Raw genomic sequence first — 24,014 nt, forward strand, 5'->3', positions numbered from 1 at the left:
CGGTCGCTGTTCTGGTGGTTGAATGGGCAGCCTATACCTTAGGAAAAACCAGACAGTTCTTTTACAATTTTAGCACAGAAGTACCATCACCAGTAATAGTACTACTGTGCCAAAAGAGTTTCAGTAAAACAGTCAACCTCGATATTTTAGCAGTAATATTTCCCTACGCAGCAAACCCGTCGTGTTCTAGTTTATGAAATAATTATGCGCAGTCGAACGTTACGCGCAAGTGAGTGCTCTTTCTGCGTGGTCTCGAGTGCCCTTGGCAGGAATTGTGCCTTCTTTCCCGTTCCCAGCCTTCTCGGGCTACCTGGTTTCAACAGACGCACAGCGGATGTGCTCTCGGTGGGCTTCTCGAACCTTTTCGTGCTCAGCAAAGATGACCTAAACGACGTGCTGCACTACTACCCGGACGTTGAGGCCATGCTTCGCCGCAAAGCTAAGTGAGTTTCAGGCAATCAGGGCGTTTCTTCACTTATATATATATATATATATATATATATATATATATATATATATATATATATATATATATATATATATATATATATATATATATATATATATATATATATATATATATATATATATATATATGAAACAGAAGTATATACTTAATGGCTCGTTTTCCCGTGTTTTCGACACAATATTAGTAGTAGTAGTAGTAGTAGTAGTAGTAGTATTTTATTTACAGTAAGCCAGACACAGAGCTCACTGCAGGGGCAAAGGGCTAAAGGCGAACAGCCTGACAAAGGCCCTCGTCCCTCCGCAGTCCGTGACAGTGCAAGCTTAAACAATATATATATTCAATACATTGGTTTCAAGCAACCTGAAATTGTAAACACAAAATTCAAACATAAATAGCATAAGAAGTTTACATAACACATTTTAAGAATTAGAGGTCACTCTCGTCAAAATTCACAACTAAACAATATCAATGAAACAACTCAAAAACAGACATAAGATGCATGTGGATACAATGAATTCCGCGGTATACACTCGTATAATTGACATATATAAGTTTATGAACAATTTAAGCATTTGCAGAGTATTAATACTGAGATCTAACAAACAGTAATGCCAAAAATGTATAGGGGGAGTTATAAGACCGAATTGTAATGTAAATGTGAAGAAAGAAAAGTGGGTGAAGAGATAACTTGCCGTGAGCACGAACCGAACCTGCGACCTTCGAATGACGCGTTCGATGCTCTACCACTGAGCTACCACGGCAGCCATCCCCCCATGCAGCCACTTTATTTGGTTTGTATGTGACTTTAAACGTGCTAGTGTCAGTTCGCGCTATTTATATTTACCATATATATATATATATATATATATATATATAAATTGTGATGTAACAGTAAAGGCAACCTTTATTAGGCCCGGAAGACACGATGAAGCGACCACGCCCAAGGCACAGAACTAAGACAAGCCAAGTCCCCACAGCAGAAGAAGATAACGACCACTCATGATGATGAATATGTGTAAAGATAGATGATGTGCTTAATGAATGCCTACACTAACTCCCCCCCCCCCCACGTGAAAGCGGTCATCCTGACCGCAGTTCTTGGCCGCATTTTAAAGCGAAGATGAACGCCGTATGAAAGGCTTCATGCGGGATACGTGGACTATTTCTGCTGCCCTGTAGCGGTGGTCCGTCGGAAGAAGAACGGGTGCCACGCGATAATTCACAGGAGACGTTTGCTCCAAGACAGTGTAGGGGCCAATAAAACGTAATTGAAACTTCTCGCACAGTCCGGGAGTGCGAATGGGTGTAAGAAGGAGGACTTCGTCGCCAGGGCTGAAAGACACGGCACGATGGGAGGCATCATATTCAAGCTTGCGATCCTGTTGCTTGGCTTCAGTGTTGACGCGAGCCAGCTGGCGGCAATGAAGTAGACGAGACACGTATTCTTCACTTGAAGATGAACATGGTTTGACAGGCGCAGAGAAGAACGAAACATCGAGGAAAGAAGAGGGGAAGCGACCATGGACGAGGTAGAACGGCGAGTAACCGGTTGTGCGCTGTACAGAGGTATTATACGCAAAAGTGACAAATGGCAAAATGGTGTCCCAGTTTCTGTGGTCGGGTTCGATATACATCGCAATCATGTCTGACAGTGTACGATGGAAGCGCTCAGTCAGGCCGTTCGTCTGAGGATGGTAACTGGAGCTTGTTTTGTGTGTAGTGCCGGCTGCCTTGAGCACTTCTTCGACGAGTGCTGAAAGAAATACTCTTCCACGGTCGCTCAGGATTACACGAGGAGCTCCGTGTCGAAGGATTATTGCTCGAAGGATGAAGTCGGCCACTTCCGAAGCTGATGCAGAAGGCACGGGAGCTGTTTCGGCGTAGCGGGTCAGGTGGTCGACAGCTGTAACTATCCAACGATTGCCCATGACAGTTATAGGAAGCGGACCATACAGGTCAATGCCAACTACCTCGAATGGTTGCGGGGGACACGGGAGCGGTTGTAATTGTCCACTTCGAGTTGATGTAGGTAGCTTGCGAAGCTGACAAAGGGCGCATGAGGCAACGTACTTCGCGACACAGGTGGACAAGCCCGGCCAGTAGTAGTGACATCTTATGCGGTCATACGTTTTCTGGAAGCCCATGTGTCCAGCAGACATGTCGTCGTGATATGTCTTGAGGACTTGAGCCCGAAGAGAGCGAGGTAGAACGGGCACCCAGCGTTGACCATCAGGGTGGTAGATATGACGGTACAGGACGTGGTTGTTGAGCTTGAATTGCGTCAGCTGTCGGCGAAGACGGGCGTTAGGGGGCCGGCAAGTCCCGTCAAGACGGTCCATGATGCGGCGACAGTAAGGGTCAGCACGTTGGTGAGATAAGAACAAACCACACTCGCTTGGAGAAGTTGGGTCCAAAGTTGTTAATGACGAAACATGTAGGGAAGAGACGGCCGAAAGCTTCTCGTGTGCGGCAGTGGCGGGTTTGTTAAGCGGCTCCGAAGAGAGCGGGCAACGCGAAAGGGCGTCGGCGTCTTGATGCTTGTTTCCCGACTTGTATGTTATAGTGAAGTCGTATTCTTGTAATCGAAGAATCCAGCGACCAAGGCGGCCGGACAAGTTCTTGATTGTCGAGAGCCAGCACAAGGCGTGATGGTCCGTAACCACAGTAAAGTGGCGGCCGTGGAGATAAGGTCGAAACTTTTGTATCGACCATACGACCGCTAGGCACTCCTGTTCGGTGATGGTATAATTCTTTTCAGCAGGGGTCAGTGCACGGCTCGCGTATGCGACGACTTTCTCACGTGAAGATTTGTCTCGCTGTAGAAGAATTCCACCAATGCCTCGACCACTAGCGTCTGTATGCAGGAGCGTAGGCGCGGTTTCGTCGAAATGGCAGAGGACTGGTTCGGATGTGAGTGCACACTTCAGTTGGGCAAACGCCGCTTCACATTCAAGAGACCACACAAAGGCGACGCCTGATCCGAGCAACTTGTGCAATGGTGAAGCTATTGAGGCGAAGTCTCGAATGAATCGGCGAAAATAAGAAGCGAGGCCGAGGAAACTGCGCAAATCTTTGGCTTTTTCAGGACGCGGGAAGTGTTGGACAGCGAAAATCTTGTCAGGATCGGGACGAATACCGTCCTTGCTTACGATGTGGCCTAACACTTTAATCGTCTTGCTCGCAAAACAGCACTTCTTGGTGTTCAGCTGAAGGCCTGCGTTTGCAAGGTACGTAAGAACTTCGTCCAGTCGTTGCAAGTGCTGAGGGAAGGTTGACGAGAAAATAACGATATCGTCTAAATAGCACAAGCAAGTCTTCCACTTCAAGCCTCGTAAAACTGTATCGATCATCCGCTCGAATGTTGCTGGAGCATTGCAAAGGCCGAATGGCATGACGTTGAATTCATACAGACCATCTGGTGTTGAAAACGCTGTCTTTTCTTTGTCATCCTCGTGCATGGGTATTTGCCAGTAACCTGAACGCAGGTCTAGGCTTGAAAAGTACTCAGCATCTTGCAGTGAATCCAAAGCATCGTCTATGCGCGGCATGGGGTAAACATCCTTGTGGGTAATCTTATTAAGTGCTCTGTAGTCCACGCAAAACCGCACGGAGCCATTTTTTTTCCTTACTAAAACAACAGGGGATGACCAAGGACTCGCGGAGGGACGTATAATGTTCCGTTGCAGCATATCGGCTACATTTTGTTCAATGATTTCACGCTCGGATGAAGAGACGCGATATGGTCAACGGCGTACGATGGAAGTGCCATCGGGCTGGATACGATGCCTAATAATGGACGTCTGTCCCAGAGATGAGGAATGGGCATCAAACAATCTCCTATGCTTTTGTAGCAAGGCAAGCAACTCATCTGTCTGTGAAGAGGTCAGTTCTGGACTAATAGTCGCAGCAAGAACAGAAACGCTTGATGAACGTCCGATAGAAGGAAGGTCAGAACACGCTGGCATGAGAGAGACAACAGAGACAGGTTGAGATTCAGAAACGCAAGCCATTGTGGTGCCTTTAGGAATGAGAATTTTCTCAGAAGTCTGGTTTGTAGCGTAGAGAAGTCCGGAGCCATTGTGGAATCGCGCTAGACCTGAAGCAAAGGCTATACCTCTTGCGAGACAGCGTGCAGATGGTTGGACAAACACGTCACCAGAGTCGATCACATTAGAAGTGATGGCAACTATCCGCTGATGACCAGGTGGTAGCTCGGTCTCCTCAGCAGCGAGCAAGCGAACGGGCTTGTCATCCGCATACAGGGCATAGTCAGTTTCCATCATATGAACAACATTTTCTTTACAGCAGATGGAAGCGTTCGCCGTAGACAGAAAATCCCAGCCTAATATAATTTGGTGGGCACACGAATTCAGCACAGCAAATTGTACAAAATGAAGAATACCAGCGATGAAAACACGAGCGGTGCACATAGCGGCAGGTCTAATGGCGTCCCCTTGAGCAGCGTGCAGTGTAGGTCCATCATAAGGGGTGGTGACTTTTCGTAGACGTGAGCACAAAGAACGATCAATCACAGACAAAGAGGCACCAGTGTCTATTAAAGCGTCCACGTACACACCTTCTATTAAAACAGCTATCGTATTATATGGACGCACTGGAGGAATTTCTGTCTTTTCGTTCGATGCAGCTTTTCCTCCAAAAGCTGCAGAGGTTAGTTTTCCGGGCGTTGGTTGGTGAATTGCGAGACAGGTCGCAATGGAGACGTGGAACGGCGGAGGGGTGAGGGTGAGCGGCGTCTAGTAGAGCGGTAGGAACTGGTTGGCTCAGATGTCGCAGTTGGAGACGGTGAGCGGCGTAGCGGCGGATCATAAGGACGACGTTGGAAAGCGTACCAGCTTGTCCCATCATCCCGTCCGTAGGTGTCGAGTCCACGACGCTCGTCCTGCTGACGCTTCCGACAGACGCGTGCAATGTGGCCCCGATAGCCGCAGTAATAACAGATCGGTGGGTGAAAGGGCTGGCTAGTCACACTCGGAGTTAACGAAGCCAGCGGGACAGGCGTCGAGTGTGCGGGCATCGGTTGTACCACGGGTGGTGAGCCAGCGAGGACTTGTGCGTACGTCGGTTGAAGTCGAGGTACTGGAGTGTCTACAAACGCTGGCCTGGTCATGGACGCCAACTCCTCTTTGATAACATCCCGCAAAACATTGTTGGAGGGGGGAGGTGGACTCGGTGTCATTGAGAGGCCGAAAGATTGTAGCTCTTCTCGTATAAGCGCCCGGATCATGGCACGCAATGAGGCATCAGTCGTGGTAGTGGTTTCAGAGCTGTCCGGCGGTAACCGTTGGGATTCAAGTTCTTCCAGGCGTTGGCACGTGGCAACAACGTCAGCGACCGTAGTCGGGTTCTGAATGACCAAGGCATTGAACGCGACCGTGCCTATCCCTTTTAGTAGATGACGAACTCTCTCCGATTCAGACATGGACGTGCTGAAACGGTGACAGAGAGCAAGCACATCCTCTATGTACGATGTGTAGGACTCACCGCATTGTTGCTTGCGAGAATCCAGTGTCTTCTTCGCGAGAGCTGAACGAACCGCCGGGGTGCCGAAAATTTGGCGAAGCTGTTGCTTGAAACGCGTCCAGTCCGTAATGTCCGTTTCATGATTGAAAAACCATGTTTTCGCTATGCCCGTGAGGTAGAAAGAAACACGGTGAAGCTTGGTAGGATCATCCCAGTTGTTAGTGGAACTCGCTCGATTGAACTGGTCCAACCAATCTTCCACATCTTCACCTCGAAGTCCGGCGAACGTGGGCGGCTCACGCTGGTGCGCGGTGATAATCCACGATGGATAGGCCGTGGTAGCCGGGGCCGTGGAGGTAGACGCAGAAGCGCCGGTTGGCTCGTCCTGAGGCATGTTACCGGACACCTGGTACAAACGACGACCTGAGCGCAGCTCCAGGAGGCAGATCGGGCTGGGAGAGGACGGAAGATCGTAGAGCACACTCCACCACTTGTGATGTAACAGTAAAGGCAACCTTTATTAGGCCCGGAAGACACGATGAAGCGACCACGCCCAAGGCACAGAACTCATGATGATGAATATGTGTAAAGATAGATGATGTGCTTAATGAATGCCTACAATATATATATATATATATATATATATATATATATATATATATATATATATATATATATATATATATATATATATATATATATATATATATATATATATATATATATATATTTGCTGCCGCTAATTTAAGAGGTGTTTAGAGGCGTTTTTTCTACAGCTGCTGTTAAACGTAATATGTGTCTATTTATAGCTCAAAAAGTTTGCATGTATGTGCAGATAGCCCGATAGCAATTTAGACAAAAACGCAGCACGTGCAAGTGCGCATTATACAATACTGAATGTGTGACACACCTACACCCGCTGCGAACACGAACACACGCACTAAAAAAGAGGCGAGGAAGTTTGAGAGTGGTACACAAAAGTACTACTTTGGCTGCTGCGCTGGAAAAAAAAGGTGGGGGGGGGGGGGGTTCATTCTTTGTTTTTCTAATTTTTTATAACACGTGTCAATCATTGATGATGGAGAAGCCCTCGCCGCTAAGCCCTTTGATTGATTGATAGATTTATATGTGGGGTTTAACGTCCCCAAACCACCATATGATTATGAAAGGCGCCGTATATAGTGGAGGGCTCCGGAAATTTTTGACCACCTGGGGTTCTTTAACGTGCGCCAAAATCTGAGCACACGGGCCTACAGCATTTTCGCCTCCATCGGAAATGCAGCCGCCGCAGCCGGGATTCGATCCCGCGATCTGCGGGTCAGCAGCCGAGTAGCCACTAGACCACCGCGGCGGAGCGCTAAGACTTTTTACAAGAAACAAAGTGTGCGAAATTGGCTCAGCAAATTTGTCAAAACTGCATGGTTCTAACATTTCTACAAGAGGTCTTATACGCTTTGGTTGCAGAAAACGAACGCGAACACCTTCGCTGTCTGCTATTTATCTACTCGCAGAAGCCAGATGATGAAGAACAAGGCATCCAACGAGAAGACGCTGGAGAACAAAGCCCGGCGAATTCATGTCGAACCAATCATCAAGACTCCTCCTGCCCGACCCAAGACACCCAAGTTGGTGCAGACGGTGTTGCAGGTGGGTTGCCGTGTATCAAGCGTAGCCATCGTCGCTTTATGCCCTAAGGTTTTTCATGCTCAACGTACTATCAGCGTCAAATGAAATCCGGACAGCGGCAAGTTTTTGCGATAGTGTAGTGCGTGCCGTCCAGTTATCACAATTGACAGGCGCGCGCATCCTGTTCGGCAGCTTTCCGCATATATATATGCGTGCCTGTGCGTAGTGATAGTGGACGGCGCGCACTATAGCATCGCGAAGGCTTGCCGCTGCTCGGGTTTCATTTGACGTTGATAGTACGTTCAAGCCGTCGTATGAAAAAAAAGAAAAAAAGAACGGGTGATCCACGCTAATTTAGTATTGTGCAACCTTCGCAATCGTAACTTAATCTTCGCTGACCTTGGCTACCCACTGAATTTATTCTACGTAAATTCTCTAAAAGAGCATTTTTCTTTGCATCGTGTCGTGTGCTGTCCGTGAAGATATGCGCAAAATAAACTTAAGAGCAAAGTAACGTAAAATTAAACTTAATTAAAGGGAATCCAATGTTAAGATTAGAAGAGACACCCGCAGGTCACGGGATCCAATCCCTGCTGCGGCGGCTGCATTTCCGATGTAGGCGAAAATGCTGTAGGCCCGTGTGCTCAGATTTGGATGCACGTTGAGGAACCTTAGGTGATCGAAATTTCCGGAGCCCTCTACTAAGCCGTCTCTTACAATGGTTTTGGACGTTCAAACCCACGTATCAATCAATCAAGATTAGAGGAGACAAATGAGAGCGCAGTGTGCAATCCTGTTTCAACGGGGAAGTGTAAAGTATCAAAAGCTGCAGCTGCTCGTCGTTTTCATATATGTGGGCCTGCCATTGTCAAAAGGCGCATCGTTATCTCAGGCGACACCACTTGACGTCAGTACTTTAGAGCTGACTCACCAAAGATGATGAGACACCTTGCAAAAATAAATAACATGTTGGGTTCGACGTCCTAAAAGCACGACATGATTATCAGAGACGCAGCAGTGGAGGGCTCTGGAAATTTCTACCATCCAGTGCTCTTCAATATGGACCGACATCGCACAGTTCATGGTCCTTGACCATTTTGCTTCGATCGAAATGCGACCACTGCGGCAGGTATCGAACCCGTGACCATCAGCTCAGCAGCCGAGCACCTTAACCACCACGGCGGACATCAAAAATAGGCCCACCTATTGGATTATCTGCCAGCCAATCTGGGGCACTTTACCCCTATCTAAGCAATCTTGATTGATATGTGAGGTTTAACGTCCCAAAACCACCATATGACTATGAGAGACGCCGTAGTGGAGGGCTCCGGAAATTTCGACCACCTGGGGTTCTTTAACGCACCCCCAAATCTGAGCACACGGGCCTACAACATTTCCGCCTCCATCGGAAATGCAGCCGCCGCAGCCGGGACTCGATCCCGCGACCTGCGGGTCAGCAGCCGAGTACCTCAGCCACTAGACCACCGCGGCGGGTATTTAAGCAACCTTTACTGCGCGTTTAATCAAAAGGATACTAAAGAAAAACATTTTTGAGTTGTATATTTATATTGCTCTTCTACGTAAGAAAAGTATAAACAAGAGAGAGGGGGGCTATCAAGCTACACGCCACGGTGGTCTAGTGGTATGGCTCTCTACTTCTGACTCGCAAGTCTCGGAATCAAATGCCGGCCGCATTTTGGATTCATCTTTGATGGAGGTAAAAATGGTCGAAACCCGTGTACTTAGAATAATGTGCGCGTAAAAAAACCCTAGGTCGTCGAAATTTGCGGAGACCTCTACTATACGGCGTCTCTCATAACCATATCGGGGGTTTGGAATGGTAAATCCCGTCAAATATTATATTACTATTATTAGGCAGCCAAAAAAGACGCAAGAATGAAACGCCCTGGACGACGCCACCTTGGCGTTCGAGCACCCGCTTACTCTGACGTCACAAATTTTGATGGTGTTTTCTGAGGCTTAATAGTTTTCTTGGTAAACATGCACTACAGTGTATTCTAAAGAAAACCATAGATATAAGTGAGCAAGATACTCTGACGTCATAAATTTTGATGGTGTTTTTTGAAGCTTAATATTTTTATTGGTAAGCATGGACTACAGTGTATTCTAAAGAAAACCATAGATATAAGTGAGCAAGATTCGGGAAATATTAATGAACAAATGCAGCCTTAATGCCGTAAAATTTTCTATGAATTTCCTGACGCCACACTGACGTACCAGCGCTAGATTTTTGTCTTTAAACGTGTCAGTAAAACATTGGCTTTAATTTTGTCTTCTAATTATTAATTTATAACCAAGAAATGAAAAACAACAACTTTAGTAGACCAATCATTAAATCATTTCAATTGCCTGAGTATCCTATCTATAAATTGTGCTCTGAAATAAAAGCCAACTCGACATCATTTGTGCATTCAGCAACTGATAGTATCCACACTAGCAAAGAAACGCTAACAGAAAACTTGGCTATATAATTATGGGAATCACAAAGCGTTCATGGGACACATCTGACATTGTCCGACTACAGTAGCACTGCACCAGGTAGATTAATAAATAATAGACTGTTGTGCAAGCTAGTAATTCATGACTACGCAAATGAGTGCGAAAATAACGCGATACGAGACGGAGAAGGCCGTAGGACAAGCGCAAAAGCCAGGGGCGGAGCCCATTGAGTCTGTATTATTTCGTATGAAAATGTTAGGCAAACATGCTTACGCTCAGATCATAGCGCAACGGTAATAGCGGTGCATTCAGGCTGCAGCATCGTGTGCGGGCGAGAAGGCGACATTACATCAACTTAAAGAAGAAGGAAAAAAGTACTGCTGCCCAACCACCTTATATCAGAGTAGCGCATTAAGTGTCTGTATTTGAGACCCTGTTCTGACTAATTTACTCTTTGTTGGTTGCTTACATATCCGGGTGCTTTTAGCACTGACAAACACTACAGAGCTTGAGCTATCGCTACACCGTCAGAGAATCGACGGTACAAGCGACAGCGAAAAATGGAATCGTAAGCTAGAAGTCATACGATTCCTGAGTGAGAATGTCTTCACCAGGCAATTATACAGTTTATCCCAGGGCCATAAGACATGTCTGTCTGCAACAATGTCGAGTAATATCTAGAAAACCAATGAACCATGATTTTCAAATCTACATAACTTTTCTATAACATCCTGTTGAAAGGATCAGGAGGAACAGGCATTAGAAAATTGTGCGGCTTCACCGAAAGAGCGACACATCGAAACTTGCCGCAACGTTTATCATTGCAAATAAGCTCATCGAACGGGCAATATCTTGGCGGAATACAACATTCCGTGTCACTACCGCTACGTATCTTGCCCCAGACGCTTAATATCTGGGCATCAGCGATTAGGCGTTTCGCAACGTGGGTGTGATTAGTAACACCAGCACTAGCCTTGCAGGCGTCACACCTCAATTATGAATGAAGATAGGAAATATTACCGAAGAAAAAAAAGTACTGCCGTTCCGCTCGTGTCTGCAGAACACACAGTTGCTCAGCAAAAACGCTAGTGTTTGTGCGTGCAGTGCACATGAAAGTATCGGAAGTGGAACCCTGGTTGTATTGCAGAGTTGAATGCGCATGACGGTAACCTTAGTTCACTTAATTTCTGCAGTTCCGTCTTCTGTAAAGAGTGCAGCGCTGCACAATTTATCTTTATGTCGAATATAACTGTCTTGCAGAATCTTTCTTTAGGGTGGTGCATAGAAGTGTCAACACCGAGCTTCATTTTGCGTGGCACGTTGCGCAGGTACTGCGGCCGGAGTCCAAAACCGGCTCGGCCCTAGCAAGACGCGTTTTCGGCGGCCGCGCGAGCCGGCGGCCTACAAGCGGCAGCGACTCGGACAGCAGCAGCCACTCGAGCGAGGCCATGGGGCGGCCTACGACACTGAGCTTCCGCGATGAAGACGGCGTGGAAACGCGAGTGGACACGTACCACGACGTCACGCAGAACGCTCTCACCCTGAGGGCCACTTCGGCGTCGGGACTGCGCGTACCGCGCTCGGTGCCACCGCGCTGCAAGAGCTCGCCCGCAGGTGAGTGCCCTCGGCAGCCTCGTCTTGCACTTCTCTTCAAGGTAGCCATCTCCTCGCGAAATCGCTGGGTGGCGTTGCTGTCTAATACTGAGCAAGCGCAGTGCCATTGCATGCCGAGCTTGTGCAGTCAAGGCAAGCGTTGCACTTACCGTTAAGTGGCCAACGGTTAGTGATTATCTGCGTAGGTATTTTAGTGGTTGTAATATTACACATGTTGTCCTCACTAGTTATTGCCAGTAAGTGCGCCCGTTTGTTGTGTGATTAGAACGAACTAATAAAGAAAGGCCAGAAATTCAAATGTTTAGAGCGGGCCTTGTAGCCTGCATGTAAGCGTGCTCGCTCTTCAAGCAGTGCGTGGAATCAAAATATAAATCTAGCGAAAGTAGTACGTCGGAACAAATACATTGCAGCTTCGAAAAAAGAACTTTGCACTTGAGGAGGAGGAGGAAGGCAAGAAATGAAAGGCAGGGAGGTCAACCAGACGCACGTCCGGTTTGCTACCCTGCACTGGCGGAAGGGGTGAGGGGATTAAAGGAGAAGAGAGAGAGAAGTGAAGGGCAACGTGTGTGTAGATGTGACCTTGTCCATTGCATGCTTATAAGCGGTCGCGTAGTCCGGTCGTCTTTAGAAAACTTAGCAATGCACGCGTCACTTTGCTGGCCAGCGACGCGTAGAGCCATGAGCCAAGTATCTTCTCTTCGGAAAAATGTCTACTGTATATAGTGTCTCTAACGTTTCACGTAGCAAGTTGCGTTCGCTCGCAAAACGTTCACATGAACACAGTAGATGTTCTATTGTAGTTTTTGATAAAGTAATGAGACAACAAAGCTTAATCTGTTTTCAACAAGAGAGAGGCCGTGCCACATTAGCTACGCGCATTGCGTATATATGCACGATGTTACAAGTTATCGCAAAGATTGGGGACATCTGCAGCTCATTTATTTATTTATTTATTTATTTATTTATTTATTTATTTATTTATTTATTTATTTATTTATCTACGAACTGTTTTTTATTTTTACTGCGCTCTTTGATCTCCTGGTCGTTTTGAGATAGCAGCAGTTCTATCTCGACCAATTTCTTGTCCATTGTGAATGCGCATGTAATTTCCTTGTTACTACCGCCGCGAGTTTTGGCGCCGCACATTTCCCAGATACGCGCGAGCTTTCGCAGACACACCGTAATTCATGCTCTCTCGTGGCTTGTTTGTGCAGTCATGCGGCATCCAGAAGAACGGCGGCCCGAACGCCCTACACCACTGACGCGGCGGCCACGGCCCTCGCCGCTAGTGCTGCTGAGTCGGTGCCTGGGCACTGACAGTCCGCAGTCCGTACGCCGCCACTGGCGACCTCTAACGGCGCGAAGTCGAGTGACACCGCTGACACCGCCGGTGCCGCACGATCTTGCCGCCGCCGCTGAAGGATCCGCAACCGCCGGCAACGACGAGGCCGCGGCTCCGCAGCGCCACAGCGGTGACTCGGCGCCATCATCAAGGGCAAGCCTCCGGTCCGCGTCGCTCTCGGCAAATGAGCTCTCCGACAGAGACGAATTTCAGCTCGTATCACCCGGCTTCCCGTCCAGCTCGTCACCCAGCTGGACGTTCGAAGAACCGCCTTGCTAGAGGGGCGCACGCGACAACTTCGGTACTTTATCGTGCGTTACTCGAGCGACCCGTGGATCAGAAGGTTCGCTCAGTAAGTGAGCCGCAGTGTGGCGTCGAGAACTTCGTCGATGCCGAGGGCTATCTTTTAAAAAATAACACGGAGGTGCAGTGGTCAAACTATATCATCTGCCAGACAGAGGCATTCCCGTCTAGCAGATGATTTTTTTTTTTGGGGGGGGGGGGGGAGGGCGGGGCAGCGGGTACATCACGTCGGATGCTCCGTCTTGTTTTCACCCACACTATGCGTGGTAGATACACTGTGACTCGCAGCTGACTACAGGCTTAGCGACGAGCCAATGGTGACGCGACTTCTCGAGCCGTCACGCCGACTTTCGTCCTCGTAAAGTGGGTACTTATGTATCGCAAAGCTATTTTAAGAGCACATCAAGATGAACGTTCATTATTGCCAGGCATACATTAGAGAAGGAAGCCACGCAAGCAATGGCAGAGTATTTGACCGATGTACCTGAGCGTTGAAGCAGACACTTGCGACAAGACGTACTTCCACACGAGGTAACTGAATGAGAGGGATAATAAATTAGCCAGTTAACCAATTAGTAGCCATGTATAATATTCCAACTTGAACACCGTGTGGGGCCATCATACTCATGCGGCGGGGTCTTCACGAGCACGTCAAATTCATGTTTCTACACTGTACAGTTCATTCATCGAGGCGCCACAGCAGCTTTAGCTGCGTTTCGATGCAAAAGCCAAATAATTATTTTAGGGCCGCTTCCCGTAATAGTCACATAGTACTTGCAGTGCAAGGTCAGCGCCTTTTCCCTCGTATGTAGCGTAAATAGTAAAATAAGCACCTTAACGAATCACGTCGACACAATTCCCACTTTCGCAGTTGCTTACACTGATTTAGTGCTTGCACCGAAAATTCAGCAGCTTCACTCAACCTTGTTACTAATAAGTACGGGTGCACCACTGGAGAACAAAAAATTCTATACGTAACTTGCGTGTTAATAGTACGTCACTGCGGCTTGCATCACTGTTTCCAATATATTTCCGTGCCTGAAGGCACGCAGCTGAACAGTACTTACCATAGAGTTTTACAGTATATGTACTCTTTATAGGTTCTTACCATGTGCCAAAACACTTTGTATGTGTTCTCACAACTATGGGGAGTACACTGCACGAAAATACGCCAGTTATATGTCCAGGCAGATTTGTGTGTGGGCGAGGCAATTACTATATAGAAAGTCGAGTCCGACGGTGTAAAGGCTGGTATACTAGTTTCGATCTGCTGGCAACACAGGAGGTAACACAATAAATTCATCGTTCCAAATGAAGTGACCGGTTCTATAAATATGAAACAACATTCCGTGAATTGGCGAAGGAAGTTTTCACCCTATTGTAGCAGAATTGTATTAAAGGGGTCGTGAAACGGTCGCTTTACAACGACAATGCGGCACCATCGGCAGCCGCATGCGCTAACTGTATCATCAGCCCCAGTGGACCTGCATAAAAGTTTTGCCTATCCAGGAACGCGGAACTCTATGGCATATCGAGCACGCGCAAAAGGTGCTCATCGGCGTCTGCCATACGCGATCCGCGTCCCACAAGGACGCTGCTTAATATGACGTCAGAGTTCAAGTTAGCGCTGATTGCGTATGACAAAGACGCTGACTAGTGTCCCAGTTGCACGCACGCAAGTACCAAAAAGTTCCGCGTTCTTGATAGGCGAAGAATTACTCATGATGACGTCACCTAGTTAGTGCGTGTGGACGCCGGTGGCTTCGCATTGTCGCTTTACAGCGAGCGTTTCACGACCCCTTTAACCTCAGTGTTTGTAAGCGGTGTTGGCCAGCATACGCTTGGAAACACCGCCACACCCAAAGAGGCGAGGCTATCTGTTTACTTACCAAAATGCGCCAACATAATCAAGCTGTAAAAGTCGGAAATTCATTTCCAATACTTACACATACTAGAAATATGAAGACTTTTGAATAGCCACATTATTCTAAAAAAACTAACAAATTCGCGATGAAACCGCCCCAAGCTAATTTAAAAACTAAGCTTCAAATAATAAAAGTCAAACAACAGTTGAAGTCAAAGTACAAACACTATCACGCAACAATATAGCAGATGCGCAAAATTTCTGGACAATAGAAGCGTCAACTGAGGTATTCTTTTCATTTTTATGCTGTCTGACATGACGTGCCACACACACAAAAGATATGCGTACCCTAAGGTTGCTAGGCTGCCTGAATTCGTGTAGCTTAAAGGTATCCAAAACGGGACAGCGGGAAAGACACATGAACACAAGTACACATCACTGTCTGTGTTTTACGCAGTTGTGTGTCATCTCCTTCATCCCGTCTTCGGTGCGCTATAGCTTTAGATGCTATGATCGCCGACAAGTGCGAGGTTTACTCTTAATTAAAAGAAACATACAATTCGTTTCATGCAAGACTACACTAATATAACTTTATCCTTTTCCACAATAAGGTATTGGCTGGGTGAAAACAAGAAACCTTCATTATATTTGTGTTACCTGCTGTGAATATTAAGGGCTATTAGAAAAAAAAATGCATTTGGGTATGTCCCGTTCCCGTTCGGCGCCTGTGGTGTCTTCCCTTCTCTCTTGTATCCGTAATTGTACGCCCAGTCTTTTAGCACGAATAAGCTTCCACCATGCAGAGCCGCTTTGACAGCTATCGTATGCGTAAACGAAGAACCGTGCACTCATCACGCAAGGGGAGCTCGTGCCGCGAGCCACATGATGTCTCTTGTTGAGGCAAGGTCCTCGGCGCGGTCAGCAAATTTGTTCGACAGACGTCTTGCTTGGGTGGGCCTCAAAAGTCGCACGCAAAAAAAAAAAAAACTCAAATCGAAGGGACGCTTTTAGCTAGCATAGCACCCCTGCGATGACAGATTACTTACAGGCAGGTCAAATAAAGTGCAGGACATAAGTGAGTAGTTTCTACAAATCGGCCGAGTCGACAGGAAATCATTATCTTCTGCGATATGTTATTTCCACGCTAGCATTTCAGTTGATATTACTACATATCTCGCAAAATACAAGAGTGCTACGTCTCACCTTATCAGTCCATTTGCTTTTCTTATCTTGTTGCTGTTAAACGTCTTGCTTGCGCGGATAAGGTCCGAAAATTTTAATAATGAAAAGCTCCTTAAAACACGTACTATTTAGTTCAACTTCCTTCACCGTTTCTTCCTGAAAGTAAAAACATGCAACTTATAGTCTTTTCAGCAACGTACCTCTTACACGGCCATACGAATGTGTGCAGCTTTAGAACTGCGCACCCACCGCCCTGCGTCGGCCACGTGATATCAAGGACCGCCATCGGAATACATGAACGCACACCACACATTCGCATGTGCTGCTCGACGCCGATTATCGCGCACTCGGTGACCACAGATTTGACTGCAACATAAACGCATCATGAAATTTGTATGCCTTCAAGAGCTGTGTGCCGCTGTTTGCTTCACAGTACGCCGAACAGTGCTAGTCTCCTCTGTGAAAAGACTGCTTACTAGTGTGCGTTAAGCGGGCCCGATAGCTGTCATGTTGTGCTGAGCATGGCAGCTGGCCACGAATGATGTACAGCGTAAACTGAAGAGGAAGCCAATGATTCGAAAACGAAGGCAATGAAGAACAGCCAGGCAAGATTCCTTCAACGTCTTTGTTATCTTATCGCTGGTTTCCTCTTTCGCTTACAATTAACCTACTCGCCCGGCAAGCAACGTTACTGATGTATAGCGTGATACAGAGCTACCTCCTGATCTTTATACCCTTGCCATTCACTGATGAGTAGCCGCATCATCCATCCACCTTCACCTAGCAGTCATTCTTAACAGAGTTTATAAGCGCTGTTCATTACCATTCCTTATGAGCTCTTCTAATAAATTTTCTACGATTTGCACTGTTGGTGTCTTTCTATTTTCTTGATATTGATATGTGCGGTTTTAACGTCCCAAAACCACTACATGACTATGAGAGACGCCGTAGTGGAGCGCTCCAGAAATTTCGATCACCTTGGGTTCTTTAACGTGCACCCAAATCTGAGCACACGGGCCTACAACATTTCCGCCTCCATCGGAAATGCAGCCGCCGCAGCCGGGATTCGATCCCGTGACCTGAGTGTGAGCAGCCGAGTACCTTAGCCACTAGACCACCGTGGCGAAGCTTTCTATTTTCTTGTTACCCTATTTCGCACAACGCACTCGTGGAAATTTTAGATGCTGTGCGTTCGACATACAATTACCGAGACTTATTCGTACATATTTGTAGAGATTTCTGTTAAACGCCGCGAAGGAATTTACTACTGTGATCTGACGCCAAGTTTTTTTGAAAGAAATATACTTTCTTGGTGCGCAGGGAACGTTTCAGAAGGAAGAAAGAGCAGAGAGATAGGACAAAGCGCACACTTACAACCAATTTTATTGCACAGATGGCGGGAATATATATCTATATATATATAATCAAGAGGGCGAAGAGATCACACACAAAAGAAAGGACAAACAATGGCGCATGCTCCAGACCACCTTATTCTAATCTTGAAATGACAACTTAACTGAAAAGATACTTGTATTCATTATCCAACAGATTGGCGGACGGCGCACTTACACACTCAGCTCCTGCTTTGCGGATAAAAAAAAAAGCTTCATATATTTCACGTGTCCTCTCGCCTGTAAATCTTGCAATTACTTGGCATTCATTAAACTTCAGGGTACACCCACAATCCGCACAGTGTCTTGCCAAGTGGCTGCCCACTGATTCGTGCATTAGATTTGCTTGCTCCCTAAGGCGATCGTTCAGACAGCGCCCCGTCTGACCGATGTAGTATTGACCACATAGCAAATAAATCAGATACACAAGGCCTATAATACATTCTACAAACATCTTTGCGTGCTTCGTATTGCACCCGACACTTAAAGATCCTTCGTAGTTAACTCTTTTACAAGAAAAAGAGCTCAGCTTGTTTTTTGCCATGAAGACAACCTTAACCCCAGTTTTTCAATGATTCTTTTTAACCAGTGGGAAACTTTGTGAACAGGAATGACAGACACTTTCGACTTTGGCTCGTCCTGAGATAAGTGCCGTACATTCTTGCCCTGCTTCAGTGCATTCAGAAGTGATTCTGCTATGCACGAGAAACGGTGATCGGGATAGCCTGCTTTCTTAAGTCTGTTGATTGGTTGTCAAAACTGCTCTGAACCTGGTGATGATAAGACCTTGACAATGATGCCTTCATTGCTTTGGCGATTCCTCGCTTAGCAAGCTTGGAGTGTGCTGAACTAAAGGGTAACAGGGCTTTCTTAGGGCGAGGAGCGTATTGCCAGCACACGTGTTCTGGCACAAACAGAAGCTCTAGGTCTAAAAATCAAAATTTGTTATTGTCAGGAAACTTGCCGTCGACCGATAAGCTAAAAATTAGTCATGTTTTCGGAAAAAAAATGGTAAAAATGCATGTATGATGGGATCATTGTCTAGGTCTTGTCATCACCAGGTTCAGAGCAGTTTTGCAGTTTTGGCAACCAAGTTAACAGACTTAAGAAAGGAGGCTATCCTGATCACCTGCTCTCGGGCATAGAATAATCGCTGCTGCATGCATTGAAGCAGGACAAGAATGCACGGCACGCATCTCAGCGCGAGCCAAAACCAAAAGTGTCTGCCATTTCTCATGCGCACGAAGCTTTGCACTGCTTAAAAAGAATCATTGAAAAAACTGGGGTAACGGTTGTCTTCACGCCAAAAAAAAAAAAAAAAGCTGAGCTCTTTTATGTAAAAGAGTTAACTACGAAGGATCTTTAAGTGTCGGGTGCAATACGAAGCACGCAAAGATGTTTTAGAGTGTATTAGAGGCATTGTGATCTGATTTACTTATCATGTGGTTGATACTACATCGGTCAAACGGGGCGCTGTCTGAACGATCGACTTAGGGAGCACGCAAATCTGATACGCGGATCAGTGGGAAGCCACTCAGCAAGTCACTGTGCGAACTGTAGGTGCACCCCAAAGTTTTGATATTATTGATTGATATGTAGGGTTTAACGTCCCAAAACCACCATACGATTATGAGAGACGACGCGTAGTGGAGGGCACAGGAAATTTCGACCACCTGGGATTTTTTATATTGTGCACCGAAATCTGCAGAGCACACGGGCCTACAACATTTCCGCCTCCATCCACCGCGAAGTTTGATGAATGCCAAGTAATGACAAGATATAAGGTCAAGAGTGCACGTGAATTATATGGAGCTTTTTTGATCTGCAAAGCAGGAACTGAGTGTGTATGGGCGCCGTCCGTCAATCTGTTGGATAATGAATACAAGTATTTTTTCAGTTAAGTTGACATTATAAGATTAGAATAAGGTGGTCTGGAGGATGCGCCATCGTTTGTCCTCTCTTCTGTGTGTGATCTCCTCGCCTTCTTAACTATATATATATATTCCCGCCATCTGTGCAATAAAATTGGTTGTAAGTTTGCGCTCTGTCTTATCTCTCTGCTCTTTCTTCCTTCTCAAACGTTGCCTGCGCACTAAGAAAGTATATATATATATATATTGAAAAGGAGTTTATCGGCGACTGTTGCGACGGTGGCCCTACGATGAAACCACGATCGGAACAGAGCAACGGTCAAGCAGATGCCGGCGATGATCAGCACGAGCCGAGCGAGAGAAGCCCAGCACCCAGTACTCAAGCGGTGGTTATGTTGCTTGCCAACGATGCGTTTTCTTCACAATTTGCCCCCGCCGAAAAAGAGCCATTTTGGCGACCTAAGAGTCTGGAGGCAGAGGGCTATGATATGGCTTAAGGCGGGCGACGTGGACGATGTCACGTCCACGCCGGCGCATATGTCGTCAGATGGGGAAAGTGGCTCAATGAGAAAATTCATCAGCAAAGTTTGCTCCAAAACGGGGTAAGGGCCCTCGTACTTCGGGACGAGTTTTGAGGGAAGGCCGGGGGTTCGGTAAGGAACAGCCAGCCACACAAGTGATCCCGGGGAATAGCTGTGGCTTCGTGAAGAGTCAGCGTTTTCTTTTGGGCGCTGTTGTTCTTGCGACGTAAAGGTGCGTGCGAGTTCACGGCACTCTTCCGCTTTTCGGGCAGCTTCGGACACCGATGGGCATTCGCATCGCGCAGGTGCAGTCTAACCCGGCCGTGGTTCAGCACACAGAAGAAGGGATGAACTCCGGCCTTCGTGTGCGTCAGGACGGTATGGAAGGAGAGTGTCGATGGTGTGGGATGGTTCGCGTCCATAAAGAAGAAAGAAAGGTGAAAATCCAGTGGTAGACTGTGCCACGGTGTTGTATGCGAACGTTATGAATGGAAGAATGTGATCCCAGTTGGTATGATCATACGTCACATACATCGCGAGCATATCGCCGAGGGTGCCGTAAAACCTCTTCGTGAGCCCGTTAGTCTGCGGGTGGTATGCCGTGGTCTTGCGATGAACAACATGGCATTCAGAAAGAAGAGACGTGACAACTTCTGATAGGAAGGCTCGACCTCGGTCACTTAGTAGTTCTCGAGGTGCACCATGTCGTAGTATGAAGCGATGAAGGATGAAGAATGCTACGTCCCGCGCAGTGGCACTTGGAAGGGCGGTGGTCTCAGCGTAGCGTGTTAAATGGTTCACAGCGACTATGATCCACCGATTTTCATCTGATGTTGTCGGTAGAGGGCCATAGAGATCGATTCCGATCCGATCAAAAGGTTTGGCAGGGCACGGAAGCGGTTGAAGCGCACCGGACGAGTGGAAAGGCGGTGATTTGCGGCGTTGACAGTCAGGGCAGCCCATAACGAATTTTCGAACAAAATTATACATTCCGCGCCAGTAGAAGCGATGGCGAATGCGTTCGTAAGTTTTGAAAACTCTGGCATGACCACATTGGGGATCGTCGTGAAAGGAGGCGCAGATTTGTGATCGCAAGCTGCGCGGGACAACAAAGAGCCACTTACGACCTTCAGGGGCGTAGTTGCGTCGGTGTAGCAGCCGATCACGAATGGCGAAATGAGCAGCTTGACGTCGGAGAGATCGTGGTACCACAGTGGTCGACGATCCAGAGAGACTGTGACTCGCATAAGCGACGACGTATTCGGAGTAGCCCGGCTTGCGTTGGGCGAGGATGGCGCCAAGACCAACCCCACTAGCGTCTGTGTGAACTTCCGTTGCAGCTCTTGGGTCGAAATGCCGAAGAATTGGAGGAGATGTTAGCAGACTATGGAGCGTGGCAAACGCGACGTCGCAGTCAGGACACCAGGATGAAACGTCTGCGTCACCGCGTAGGAGGTTGGTAAGTGGTGACATGATCGACGCAAAATTTCGCACGAAGCGCCGGAAGTACGAGCATGGTCCGACAAAACTGCGTAATTCTTTCAGTGTAGTAGGTTTCGGGAACTCAGCGACTGCTCGCAGTTTTGCAGGGTCGGGTAGAACACCATGCTTGGACACGATGTGCCCTAAGATGGACAGCTCTCGTGCGGCGAAGCGGCACTTTTTAAGGTTTAGTTGGAGCCCAGCGTTGGTTAAACACGTCAGAACCAGTTGGAGCCGAAGCAGATGTGTAGGAAAATCGGGAGAGAAAACGACAATGTCATCTAGGTAGCATAGACACACAGACCACTTCAGTCCACGCAGTGTGTTGTCCATGAGTCGTTCAAACGTGGCAGGAGCTTTACAAAGCCCAAATGGCATTACGGTAAATTCGTACGGGCCATCTGGTGTAATGACACAGTTTTCTGGCGAACAGCTGCTGCCATAGGAACCTGCCAGTATCCAGATCGTAAGCCTAAGGAGGAGAAGAATTCGGCTCCTTGGAGGTTGTCAATGGCGTCGTCGATGCGCGGTAATTTTCCGCGTAACCTTGTTTAATCGCCGGTAGTCGACGCAAAATCGAATCAATCCATCCTTCTTTCGAACTAGAACGACAGGAGATGCAAGGACTGTGCGTTATTTGAATAACGCAACGGCGTATATAGCATCTCTTCGACCTGGTCGTTGATGACGCGACGTTCTGCAGCAGAGACATGGTACGGTCTTTGACGCAATGGCTGGTGCGAACCAGTGTGAATGTAGTGGTGCACTGCGGAAGTTCGACCCAATTGCGGCTGAGAAACGACGAATGAATTCGCGAAGTGCTGGAGGAGATTAAGAAGCTCGGCGCGTTCATGGGCACTTAAGGTGTCGGCGATGGAACTCGAGAAGGTGTCACTTGACGAGCATTCCAGTGGGGAAAGGGCATGAAGTTCGGTCGAGGCGCTACTGCACGAGTCGTCTGGCATGTTGAGGAATAAAGAGGAATCGAGGTACTACACTCGACCGAGACATTCGCCAGCAAGTAGCGTAAGCGGTGCAGAAAGGGGGTTGTGGATGAAAATATTGCTTCGGCCAGCAGTGACGTCAAGTGTAGCGAAAGGCAAGGAAACGGCTCTGCGGCTCATGAAAATGGCGGAAGGTGTAAACATTACTGTAGCATCGTTATGGTCATCGCAGCAAACAGGGACAGTGGCAAGAGAGGCTGGCGGAACTTCAGTGTCTTCACGCACGACGAGTTTTGGGGACCGCTCAAGAGTTTCGTGCAAAGGTTCGTCAGACAGGTGCGAAAATTGAACTTCAGCGCGTGCGCAGTCGATGACGGCATAATGATGTGACAGGAAGTCCCATTCGAGGATAACGTCATGCGAGCACACCGAAAGGACGATGAACTCGACAATGTACATAGAGCCTTGGATGAAAATGCGGGCTGTACAGGTGCCGAGAGGTCGAACTGGTTATGCGCTAGCCGTACGAAGTGATAGTCCAGAGAGCGGCGTGGTCACTTTGCGTAGGGAGCAGCAGAGCTGGGCGGCTATAACAGAAACGGCAACATCTGGGTCGATGAGGGCAAAGGTAGAAACACCATCGACAGATATGGTGACGACGTTAGCAGGTGAAGTGCTAGGACTTGGGCATTTCGACGACGGCGCAGTTCTTGCCTCTGGAACAGTGGCGTTCAGTTTTCTTGGTTGGAAGAAGCGGGTCGGGGACGCATTGGGGACAGAGATCGCCTGAGAGGAGACGGCGAGCGGGGAGAGTGAGTCGTAGATGGGGGCTGGGGTGACTGAGACTCGGGAAGGTTAGTGTAGCCATACTGCGGTGAGGGATAGGGAGCAGATAGGTGCGTGGGCTGCGGGTCATACGGTAACGGCCAAGTAGCGTTGTGTTGGGATTGGAAGCGACGACGACAATATCGTGCCACGTGTCCTGGAGTATCGCAAGCGTAGCAGATCGGTCGATTGTCAGCAGTGCGCCAGGAATTGCTGACTCGCGGTGCGGCCGAAGGTGTCGAATGAGGGGTAGAGTGGGGAGCAAGTGCAGACATGGGTGGCAAATGCTGCTGGCGGTGTCTGCTGCGTACTACCTGGGCATAAGTAAGAGGCGCGGCCACGGGGTGCATAGCCGGCGCATGGGGAACAAGCATGCCCACAGGCTGCTGGTGGGCAGCGACGGGAACAGCCTCAGCTACCTCTTCGGCAATAACGTCACGGAGTGGTGAGGGCAGATGAGCGACTGCTGCGTGAAGGGAATCAACGACAGCTGCCGAGCTACTTCTTCACGCACAAAGTCTTTAATCTCTTGCAGGGTAGGTGAGTAATCAGGAACAGAAGTAAGACTGGATAGTGAGTCGGCGTGTGAGGAAAAGGGCAGAGTCAGGGCGCGCTGCTTCCTCAACTCGTCGAAACTTT

At 47.8% G+C, this 24,014-nt stretch overlaps 1 protein-coding gene across 1 annotated transcript in view; it reads left to right on the top strand.

Annotated features, from left to right (window-relative positions):
- CngB (Cyclic nucleotide-gated ion channel subunit B) overlaps window positions 1–17,206 on the top strand; it is a 78,055-nt gene extending 60,849 nt beyond the window's left edge. The window contains exons 16-19 of the mRNA XM_075878139.1: window positions 297–443; window positions 7,462–7,597; window positions 11,365–11,650; window positions 12,865–17,206. Coding sequence (XP_075734254.1) covers window positions 297–443; window positions 7,462–7,597; window positions 11,365–11,650; window positions 12,865–13,271 — 976 coding nt within the window. The 3' untranslated portion in view covers window positions 13,272–17,206. The remainder of the gene's footprint in view (window positions 1–296; window positions 444–7,461; window positions 7,598–11,364; window positions 11,651–12,864) is intronic.
- The last annotated feature ends 6,808 nt before the right edge of the window (window positions 17,207–24,014 follow it).

This window comes from Rhipicephalus microplus, chromosome X (assembly GCF_043290135.1).
Source record: "Rhipicephalus microplus isolate Deutch F79 chromosome X, USDA_Rmic, whole genome shotgun sequence".
Taxonomy (NCBI): Eukaryota; Metazoa; Arthropoda; class Arachnida; order Ixodida; family Ixodidae; genus Rhipicephalus; species Rhipicephalus microplus.